The 11,622-nt window shown below is 28.3% G+C and overlaps 2 protein-coding genes across 3 annotated transcripts; one reads left to right on the forward strand and one right to left on the reverse strand.

Annotated features, from left to right (window-relative positions):
* Positions 1–853: 853 nt before the first annotated feature.
* Positions 854–4,280, forward strand: LOC132946302 (uncharacterized). The gene is made up of 4 exons (XM_061016221.1): positions 854–1,606; positions 1,828–1,899; positions 2,010–2,094; positions 4,107–4,280. Exons 1-4 carry the CDS (start codon positions 1,533–1,535, stop codon positions 4,188–4,190), a joined length of 315 nt encoding a protein of 104 aa, XP_060872204.1. The 5' UTR covers positions 854–1,532; the 3' UTR covers positions 4,191–4,280.
* Positions 4,281–6,559: 2,279 nt separating this feature from the next.
* Positions 6,560–9,896, reverse strand: LOC132946301 (uncharacterized). 2 transcript variants are annotated; one of them, XR_009664695.1, is made up of 5 exons: positions 9,234–9,896; positions 8,941–9,012; positions 8,746–8,830; positions 8,361–8,549; positions 6,560–6,733 (listed from the first exon to the last, which is right to left on the reverse strand). XR_009664695.1 is itself a non-coding variant. In XM_061016219.1 (4 exons), exons 1-4 carry the CDS (start codon positions 9,305–9,307, stop codon positions 6,650–6,652), a joined length of 315 nt encoding a protein of 104 aa, XP_060872202.1. In that variant the 5' UTR covers positions 9,308–9,873; the 3' UTR covers positions 6,560–6,649. The 2 variants fall into 2 exon arrangements, 1 of the variants encoding a protein (XP_060872202.1); XM_061016219.1 differs by lacking the exon at positions 8,361–8,549 and having other exon boundaries at positions 9,234–9,873.
* Positions 9,897–11,622: the final 1,726 nt, after the last annotated feature.

Below are 11,622 nucleotides of genomic sequence, written 5' to 3' on the forward strand. Positions count from 1 at the left end.
TTTGCTATGTTACGCACTTGTAAGACGGAGACAACACATGCGGTATAACGTCCTCTTAATATAATTATGTCTGTGAATATTATGCAGTAAAAAATATTGTTTAATGCATTTTAAACCTAAACAATTTAACTTTACAATTCAACTTACACATACCTTAAAAAAATATCGAAAAAATTGATATATAGAATGAAAAATTGAGCTAGAATTGTTATATACTTATTTTTTACCCTAGTTAATTTAGAAAAAGCTCTCCGCGTACATAAATAACAAAAAGGATTGATGATATTATTATTGATATCAATGAAAACATTAAATGGCAGTAAAATTCCTCTTTTCTTCCATAGTGCTTTTGTAGGTATTTACTATTTAGTTGTTTTTGTCGATAAAAAAAATTGATTTTTAAAATATTGAAAAACTTTTGTTTAAAATTACCAAAAAAACGTGTATCAGGTTAAAACTGTTTGGGACCCTTGCATTTTGGTACTTGAGAGGGCCCCGGGGCTTCCAACCCGGCTAGACCCCCCTTAATCCGGCCTTGACTGTAATACTGTGTAGCTGGTTGGTAGGTACATAATATTATTTCAACAGCGTATCACACTCGTCAAGCGACTGAATAAGGTGGGCAATAAGTGATCTTCTCAAGTATATTATGAATTTGGTGCATTTAATTCCCGTGAAGTATTTTTCTAGCGTTATATTTTCTGATGTAAGGTATAAGTTATTTCATTACCTACATTCCCGTATGATATTTTCCTGTGGACCTATAATAATTTCCGGATTATTACTTGAGTTCCGATTATTTTTATTCCCGTTAAATACTTTCCCGATTTATTCATTTCTGACTAATAATTGTTCGTGTGTAATTTTTCCCGCGTTAATGTGAAATGTTTTAGATCGTAGAATCGTACGGCGTACGTGGAGGTAGAACGAACAGACTTTCCTACTGTTGGGGACCATTTGGTAATTTGTAACTATGTACCGATGGAACGAACCGAAGTATTCGTTATACTGATTTATAATCCAAGACCGTGATTACAAGAGTTCCGCTCATCACTAGTCGGTTGTCTTTTGTTTTCGTATTTTACCTATTTTTTTTTTTTAATTTTTAACGTTTCATCTACTTTACAGTACTCGACGAAATTGCAGTAGACATATCATATATGTATTATACTTGAAGCATACTATATCTTTAAAAAATACCACACGCAATTCCTAACCACCCAACTATTCTATGGATGACTGACTGGCTTAACTACCACGAGAAAACGTACACATCAAAACACAATCATCGTTCTATAGGAGAATCGGAATACAGTGTGTCTTATACTTTCCAAGACTGTGTGATCGAGGTTACCCACGTCAATTGATCGAGTTCTTTTTTCTAAGTTCCAACTGCATACAATACAGATTACTGTCTACTGATAAGGCTAACTTCAATATCCGACTTGTCAAATTGGTCTTGGTGGTTGCATTTTTATGTTCATTATTTTAACATTATTTTTGGTAATAATATATAACACTACGTTTTGAAAATGCATAAGTGTATAGTGTGCGGTAATAGATCTATTTACACCAATGCCAATCGTACAGGAGTTATTTATCATGGGTGAGTAATGAGGATTAATTATTGGTTCTAGAAGTTAACTCGCTCAAACTGTTGTGAAAAACACTCATTGATTTTTGAATCATATTATTGGCATGGTTCATTATACTGGTACGGGATACTGTGAAATAATTTTGAACCCGGTTTAGCCTAATAATTTCTACTTTGTGTTTATTTATAGTAATTTAATTTATCATTTTCAATAGTATTTTATTTTTATATAGGTGTGCTACTCAATGTAATGATGTTGAAACTGGAAATAATGTAATTTTACCAATGGAACAAAATATTCTAAGGTGAGTTAATGAAAATTGTATTTGACTAGATTTTGTTTTTTCAATTATTAAAAATCTAGAAAATTGGCTTCTTATGATTAAAGTAATTACATAGAATCTGAATTTTACAGGGAGGAAAATATTGAAAATACTGTTGTCAATTTTAAATCACCAAGGCGGTCACCTAAACTAAGTAGAAACAATGAGGATATGACGGTCAGTTAATAAGTGTTAATATTTTTAATAAATATGGTCAATACAGTCTTTATCTTTTTATGATTTTCCATGCATTTCTTTATTGAATATATAGGGCCTTGGTCTTCAACGTTTCTCTTCTTTAGTAATTTAGTGCTTCTAACTAGGCATCAGTTAAATTCTTGTCAAAATGTTTTGTAAAATTAAGTTATGACAGTTTTCGTTGCAGCGGTCGATACATAGAATACATAATTATTCCCTTCCATTAAACGTGACAATATGAATTTCTATTTTAAAATAGCAACTGAACATTCTTGATATACACAAGGTACTGAGAATCATGGATTGTAAGTATCAATTATTCTTCTTAGCTTACACCTGAAGAATATTGCAATAAATGGAAAAGGTTAGCTGAGTTATCAAGTATTTTATAGTAGTGAGTAGTATTCTGATTCTATGTTATTCACAACCAGTACTCCGTAGTTCATTATCTTGGTTACAAAGACATGGGAGGATCCATACCCTCTAGTTTCTATAAAAAAAAGTCCATCATAAATATATAGACTATACAAACTAGACTATTGAATGTTCTATCACTAAAATATGTATTAAGCTCATTTTATATTTTAATTTGTTCATTATAATTGGCAACCTTGCTGTTTCTAATATTAATATATTTTTTTAATATGAATAATGTGTTTAAATTTTAAAAGACCTTAGGATCTGGTATATGATGTTCCGTTAAAAACTGCTTTAACAGGCATTCAGAAAATCTTAGTCTCTTTGGCTATCCTAAGGATTACACATTAAGAAAATGTGGAATAAAAAATAATCCTGTTCAAATAGTTATAAGTTCTATAAGAGTTTGTAGTACTCTTTTTAAACTACAATGTTTCATGAACACTGCATTAAAAAACAGATTAAAACCAGGCGCTGTTCCATCATTATTTTTAGATCTTAATTCCTAAAATAAGACACTTGTTCTTTGAAAAACTATAAATGTGTTTCAAATATATTTTTCCATAACTTCAAGTTGTCAAAAAACTACATATTTTTAAAAAATATATATATTATTTACTTTTCTTTCACTATAATTTTTTTAATTGTTTATTGGGGTGCTTAGATATATTAAAATCAAATTTTGTATGAGTATTTTATGATTAGAGTACATATTTGTATGCACTTGTATATTTATTCTGGTTGATCGTATGTTTCAGTATGCCTAGTGGGCACAGAATTTGTTTCATAAAATAAACATTTTAACTATGGAACTTTTATGATGCATATTTTGCATATTTCGACATTTATAGTTTTGATTAATAACAAAATAAATTAATACACAAATTCACGCTTAGCAGATAACATTTAGCTCTGTTAGTTTAAAAATTAGAGAGCCTCGACTTATTATTAAACTTGATGGTTAGAACATTATCTGTGTCCTTATGGCGTTTGTTTTTATGATTATACAGAATTTAAGTGAGTTATGAACATTTTTAATTTACGTAATATTATGTACGCATAATTTGTTTAAAAATTGAACTATCGTAAACTATGGTAAGAACATTATCTGTGTTGAATACAAGAACACAGATAATGTTCTTACCATCAAGTTTCAGAAGAGGTCGATTCACTCTAATTTTTATACTAACACAGCTTATAAGCTGTCTGTAAATTTACTATGTCACGCACTTGTAGGACGAAGACAACAAATATCCGTGTGGCGTTCACTTAATTGATTCCTATTTTTCTCACACATTAAAACTACCTGTAAAATACTGATATTTTTAAAAAAAAGTATTAATAGAAGCGTTCCATAATTTCAAATTAAACATTCAGAAAATAAATCAATTTTTGAGTGCATATTTGAACATTTTAGTTATTTATATATTTATTTATAAGAGAATATTATATAAATAAATGTTTACAAACATTTTTATTTTCTGAAAGAACGAATGTCTTAAGTTAAATAGAAAACCCTGTATATTAGTTACTTATTAAAATAGTTTATATTTTAATTATATTTTATTTTATAGATTGCTGAAAAGACAGCAGCTGTTGTAGAACTGAGAAGAAGAATGGCGGAAATGAAAAATCTACAACGTACCCTCGCATTATAACTTTTTTATTTTGAATTCTGTGTATGGCAAAATTAAAAAAAATATTGTATTATCAATATTAAAAATAATTATAAGTTTATAAACGTTGTATTATATTTGTATTTTTATGGCCCAATCTCCGGGTACACTTTAAAAATATAAATTTAATTTGTAGCCCAATCACCATGTAGTAAAATACAAGCAAATATTTTATAAGAAGCCGGTATATAAAATGTGGCCCGATTATCTGCATGATGCCTTTTCAACTACAGATGGTTATTAATATTTAAACTATACTTATCTCAATTAATAATTTAACAAATTTTAATTTTTTTTATATCAATTAGCTATTAAAGGTCTTAATTTAATTTTAAGCCAATCTAATCTACCGACTAAAACATATCTATCTAGAAAATTATTTTATGAAGAAAAGTAACAGAAATGTTTGTACTATTTTAGTATAATTCTATAACTACTGTGGTATTGACGATAAAACTCTCAAAATTATATCTTAGTTGCAGCTAGTCATGTTCAATTTTTTAACATTTTAATTTTTAAATTTCTGATATTATCTTCAGAAATATCAATCTTTTTAATATGCTATCAAAGTTACTCTTCGTTGTGTGGCAAAATTGAAACCTATATTTCTTAATGCGATATTAAAGTAACTCCATTTTATGAATAAAAAATTATAACATCATGGTAGCCTTGTGAAAAATATATTTAATAATAGTAATAATAGTCAAGTATTTTCTAAAATTTAACATAGTGCCCCTGCAAGTTAGTCTAAGTAATAGATTAAGAAGTTGTTCATAAGAAAAACATAAATGCCCCATATTATCAAAATTCAGTACAACATGGAGCAAGCAGTAAAATAAAAAAAAGGTGTGTAAGTGGATGTCGCTCAGCTGTACAGTAAGTTACAATAGTGGGTCACTGTAATGGATGGTGTTAAATTTGAATTCAATGATATAATATCATTGTATAAGAAAAACGATTCTGAGCGAAAATGATATTACCAAGTATATTTGATGATATTATTGTGAATAAAGTAATTTATATATAACCAATTTAGGTGGAGCCTTGTTTTTAATTTTCAATCCTTAGCTATAAAAGTTGAACATTTTATAAATTTTTAACTTCAAAATAATTATTAAATTTTGTCAAGATTTGAACTTTAAATGCTTTTAAATATGTTATAATCTAGCAATTGGATTAATTGCATAGCTTATAATTTTGCAGGTAGCAAGACCGTTGGTAAAGGATTCCTTAGGTAGGTAGGTTGACAAAATAATTAGACTGTTGAAAAGTTAAGTTGTATATTATTGGGATTTTGTGGATAGTTTTGTAATTCAACTATAATACGTATTGCTATTTCAACTATAATTTTTCAACTAAATCATATTAGTAACATGAGCTAATTTTATAGCTGTCCCCAGGCTTTTTTTTTTTATAGTTGAAATAAATATAATTTTGGTTGACTTAGCTAAATATTTTTTCCGTGTGTTTCTTCGTCTTACAAATGTGCAACGTTATCAACAAAAATTATTAAAGTTTAAAAAACACAAATGATAATGGATTTTGAAAGAATAAGAACTTTTTTCTTATAAATGATATCAAAAAAATAATCATTGCTTGCTCCATGTTGTACTGAATTTTGATAATATGGGGCATTTATGTTTTTCTTATGAACAACTTCTTAATCTATTACTTAGACTAACTTGCAGGGGCACTATGTTAAATTTTAGAAAATACTTGACTATTATTACTATTATTAAATATATTTTTCACAAGGCTACCATGATGTTATAATTTTTTATTCATAAAATGGAGTTACTTTAATATCGCATTAAGAAATATAGGTTTCAATTTTGCCACACAACGAAGAGTAACTTTGATAGCATATTAAAAAGATTGATATTTCTGAAGATAATATCAGAAATTTAAAAATTAAAATGTTAAAAAATTGAACATGACTAGCTGCAACTAAGATATAATTTTGAGAGTTTTATCGTCAATACCACAGTAGTTATAGAATTATACTAAAATAGTACAAACATTTCTGTTACTTTTCTTCATAAAATAATTTTCTAGATAGATATGTTTTAGTCGGTAGATTAGATTGGCTTAAAATTAAATTAAGACCTTTAATAGCTAATTGATATAAAAAAAATTAAAATTTGTTAAATTATTAATTGAGATAAGTATAGTTTAAATATTAATAACCATCTGTAGTTGAAAAGGCATCATGCAGATAATCGGGCCACATTTTATATACCGGCTTCTTATAAAATATTTGCTTGTATTTTACTACATGGTGATTGGGCTACAAATTAAATTTATATTTTTAAAGTGTACCCGGAGATTGGGCCATAAAAATACAAATATAATACAACGTTTATAAACTTATAATTATTTTTAATATTGATAATACAATATTTTTTTTAATTTTGCCATACACAGAATTCAAAATAAAAAAGTTATAATGCGAGGGTACGTTGTAGATTTTTCATTTCCGCCATTCTTCTTCTCAGTTCTACAACAGCTGCTGTCTTTTCAGCAATCTATAAAATAAAATATAATTAAAATATAAACTATTTTAATAAGTAACTAATATACAGGGTTTTCTATTTAACTTAAGACATTCGTTCTTTCAGAAAATAAAAATGTTTGTAAACATTTATTTATATAATATTCTCTTATAAATAAATATATAAATAACTAAAATGTTCAAATATGCACTCAAAAATTGATTTATTTTCTGAATGTTTAATTTGAAATTATGGAACGCTTCTATTAATACTTTTTTTTAAAAATATCAGTATTTTACAGGTAGTTTTAATGTGTGAGAAAAATAGGAATCAATTAAGTGAACGCCACACGGATATTTGTTGTCTTCGTCCTACAAGTGCGTGACATAGTAAATTTACAGACAGCTTATAAGCTGTGTTAGTATAAAAATTAGAGTGAATCGACCTCTTCTGAAACTTGATGGTAAGAACATTATCTGTGTTCTTGTATTCAACACAGATAATGTTCTTACCATAGTTTACGATAGTTCAATTTTTAAACAAATTATGCGTACATAATATTACGTAAATTAAAAATGTTCATAACTCACTTAAATTCTGTATAATCATAAAAACAAACGCCATAAGGACACAGATAATGTTCTAACCATCAAGTTTAATAATAAGTCGAGGCTCTCTAATTTTTAAACTAACAGAGCTAAATGTTATCTGCTAAGCGTGAATTTGTGTATTAATTTATTTTGTTATTAATCAAAACTATAAATGTCGAAATATGCAAAATATGCATCATAAAAGTTCCATAGTTAAAATGTTTATTTTATGAAACAAATTCTGTGCCCACTAGGCATACTGAAACATACGATCAACCAGAATAAATATACAAGTGCATACAAATATGTACTCTAATCATAAAATACTCATACAAAATTTGATTTTAATATATCTAAGCACCCCAATAAACAATTAAAAAAATTATAGTGAAAGAAAAGTAAATAATATATATATTTTTTAAAAATATGTAGTTTTTTGACAACTTGAAGTTATGGAAAAATATATTTGAAACACATTTATAGTTTTTCAAAGAACAAGTGTCTTATTTTAGGAATTAAGATCTAAAAATAATGATGGAACAGCGCCTGGTTTTAATCTGTTTTTTAATGCAGTGTTCATGAAACATTGTAGTTTAAAAAGAGTACTACAAACTCTTATAGAACTTATAACTATTTGAACAGGATTATTTTTTATTCCACATTTTCTTAATGTGTAATCCTTAGGATAGCCAAAGAGACTAAGATTTTCTGAATGCCTGTTAAAGCAGTTTTTAACGGAACATCATATACCAGATCCTAAGGTCTTTTAAAATTTAAACACATTATTCATATTAAAAAAATATATTAATATTAGAAACAGCAAGGTTGCCAATTATAATGAACAAATTAAAATATAAAATGAGCTTAATACATATTTTAGTGATAGAACATTCAATAGTCTAGTTTGTATAGTCTATATATTTATGATGGACTTTTTTTTATAGAAACTAGAGGGTATGGATCCTCCCATGTCTTTGTAACCAAGATAATGAACTACGGAGTACTGGTTGTGAATAACATAGAATCAGAATACTACTCACTACTATAAAATACTTGATAACTCAGCTAACCTTTTCCATTTATTGCAATATTCTTCAGGTGTAAGCTAAGAAGAATAATTGATACTTACAATCCATGATTCTCAGTACCTTGTGTATATCAAGAATGTTCAGTTGCTATTTTAAAATAGAAATTCATATTGTCACGTTTAATGGAAGGGAATAATTATGTATTCTATGTATCGACCGCTGCAACGAAAACTGTCATAACTTAATTTTACAAAACATTTTGACAAGAATTTAACTGATGCCTAGTTAGAAGCACTAAATTACTAAAGAAGAGAAACGTTGAAGACCAAGGCCCTATATATTCAATAAAGAAATGCATGGAAAATCATAAAAAGATAAAGACTGTATTGACCATATTTATTAAAAATATTAACACTTATTAACTGACCGTCATATCCTCATTGTTTCTACTTAGTTTAGGTGACCGCCTTGGTGATTTAAAATTGACAACAGTATTTTCAATATTTTCCTCCCTGTAAAATTCAGATTCTATGTAATTACTTTAATCATAAGAAGCCAATTTTCTAGATTTTTAATAATTGAAAAAACAAAATCTAGTCAAATACAATTTTCATTAACTCACCTTAGAATATTTTGTTCCATTGGTAAAATTACATTATTTCCAGTTTCAACATCATTACATTGAGTAGCACACCTATATAAAAATAAAATACTATTGAAAATGATAAATTAAATTACTATAAATAAACACAAAGTAGAAATTATTAGGCTAAACCGGGTTCAAAATTATTTCACAGTATCCCGTACCAGTATAATGAACCATGCCAATAATATGATTCAAAAATCAATGAGTGTTTTTCACAACAGTTTGAGCGAGTTAACTTCTAGAACCAATAATTAATCCTCATTACTCACCCATGATAAATAACTCCTGTACGATTGGCATTGGTGTAAATAGATCTATTACCGCACACTATACACTTATGCATTTTCAAAACGTAGTGTTATATATTATTACCAAAAATAATGTTAAAATAATGAACATAAAAATGCAACCACCAAGACCAATTTGACAAGTCGGATATTGAAGTTAGCCTTATCAGTAGACAGTAATCTGTATTGTATGCAGTTGGAACTTAGAAAAAAGAACTCGATCAATTGACGTGGGTAACCTCGATCACACAGTCTTGGAAAGTATAAGACACACTGTATTCCGATTCTCCTATAGAACGATGATTGTGTTTTGATGTGTACGTTTTCTCGTGGTAGTTAAGCCAGTCAGTCATCCATAGAATAGTTGGGTGGTTAGGAATTGCGTGTGGTATTTTTTAAAGATATAGTATGCTTCAAGTATAATACATATATGATATGTCTACTGCAATTTCGTCGAGTACTGTAAAGTAGATGAAACGTTAAAAATTAAAAAAAAAAAATAGGTAAAATACGAAAACAAAAGACAACCGACTAGTGATGAGCGGAACTCTTGTAATCACGGTCTTGGATTATAAATCAGTATAACGAATACTTCGGTTCGTTCCATCGGTACATAGTTACAAATTACCAAATGGTCCCCAACAGTAGGAAAGTCTGTTCGTTCTACCTCCACGTACGCCGTACGATTCTACGATCTAAAACATTTCACATTAACGCGGGAAAAATTACACACGAACAATTATTAGTCAGAAATGAATAAATCGGGAAAGTATTTAACGGGAATAAAAATAATCGGAACTCAAGTAATAATCCGGAAATTATTATAGGTCCACAGGAAAATATCATACGGGAATGTAGGTAATGAAATAACTTATACCTTACATCAGAAAATATAACGCTAGAAAAATACTTCACGGGAATTAAATGCACCAAATTCATAATATACTTGAGAAGATCACTTATTGCCCACCTTATTCAGTCGCTTGACGAGTGTGATACGCTGTTGAAATAATATTATGTACCTACCAACCAGCTACACAGTATTACAGTCAAGGCCGGATTAAGGGGGGTCTAGCCGGGTTGGAAGCCCCGGGGCCCTCTCAAGTACCAAAATGCAAGGGTCCCAAACAGTTTTAACCTGATACACGTTTTTTTGGTAATTTTAAACAAAAGTTTTTCAATATTTTAAAAATCAATTTTTTTTATCGACAAAAACAACTAAATAGTAAATACCTACAAAAGCACTATGGAAGAAAAGAGGAATTTTACTGCCATTTAATGTTTTCATTGATATCAATAATAATATCATCAATCCTTTTTGTTATTTATGTACGCGGAGAGCTTTTTCTAAATTAACTAGGGTAAAAAATAAGTATATAACAATTCTAGCTCAATTTTTCATTCTATATATCAATTTTTTCGATATTTTTTTAAGGTATGTGTAAGTTGAATTGTAAAGTTAAATTGTTTAGGTTTAAAATGCATTAAACAATATTTTTTACTGCATAATATTCACAGACATAATTATATTAAGAGGACGTTATACCGCATGTGTTGTCTCCGTCTTACAAGTGCGTAACATAGCAAATTTTACGCTCAGCAGAACACGTGTAGCTCCGTTAGTATAAAAATTAGAGCGAATTGACCTCTTATAAAATCTATATGTAAGATTATTATCTAGGCAATCGCATGGGCTTTTTATTATACTTTAATTTTAACGCGAGTTATGAGTATTTTAAAATTTTTTATACATCTTAAATTATAGTTGTCTATAACTTGCTTTAAAATTAAAATATACTAAAAATCCCACGAGGTTGCCTAGATAATAATCTTACATTTAGATTTTATAAGAGGTCAACTCACTCTAATTTTTAAACTAATGGAACTACACGTGTTTTGCTGAGCGTAAAATTTGATATGTTACACAATTTTAAGACGCGGACAACACATGTGGGTATAACGTCCTCTTAATTTAAAAATTAAGTTAAGTTTATTTTCATAGTTATGTAATATGTACAGTGAAACATCCATATTACAAAGTCTGATGGACTCATATGAGTAGTCGAAATAATACATTGGTTTTCAACCTTGTCAGTGGTTTTTGATATGAAATTGGGTTTAATTAGTACTATTAAAGGTAAAAAGGTGGATAAGTGGATGTCGCTCTGCTGTACAGTAGGTTACAAGTGGGTCACTGTAATGGATGGTGTTAAATTTGAATTCAATGATATAATATCATTGTATAAGAAAAACGATTCTGAGCGAAAACGGTCAGTCAGCCTATGATATTACCAAGTATAATTGATGATATTATTGTGAAGAAAGTAATTTATATATAACCTATTTACGTGGAACCTTGTTTTAAATTTTC

This window comes from Metopolophium dirhodum, chromosome 6 (genome assembly GCF_019925205.1).
Source record: "Metopolophium dirhodum isolate CAU chromosome 6, ASM1992520v1, whole genome shotgun sequence".
In the NCBI taxonomy this organism is placed as follows: Eukaryota; Metazoa; Arthropoda; class Insecta; order Hemiptera; family Aphididae; genus Metopolophium; species Metopolophium dirhodum.

Excerpts from the sequence above, each read along its gene's own strand:
- LOC132946302 (XM_061016221.1), top strand. The coding sequence starts at position 1,533 with ATGCATAAGTGTATAGTGTGCGGTAATAGATCTATTTACACCAATGCC. Across the intron at positions 1,607-1,827 it reads ACAGGAGTTATTTATCATGG|GTGTGCTACTCAATGTAATG; the intron begins GTGAGTAATGAG and ends ATTTTTATATAG. Across the intron at positions 1,900-2,009 it reads ATGGAACAAAATATTCTAAG|GGAGGAAAATATTGAAAATA; the intron begins GTGAGTTAATGA and ends TGAATTTTACAG.
- LOC132946301 (XM_061016219.1), bottom strand. The coding sequence starts at position 9,307 with ATGCATAAGTGTATAGTGTGCGGTAATAGATCTATTTACACCAATGCC. Across the intron at positions 8,831-8,940 it reads ATGGAACAAAATATTCTAAG|GGAGGAAAATATTGAAAATA; the intron begins GTGAGTTAATGA and ends TGAATTTTACAG. Across the intron at positions 6,734-8,745 it reads GAAACAATGAGGATATGACG|ATTGCTGAAAAGACAGCAGC; the intron begins GTCAGTTAATAA and ends TTTATTTTATAG.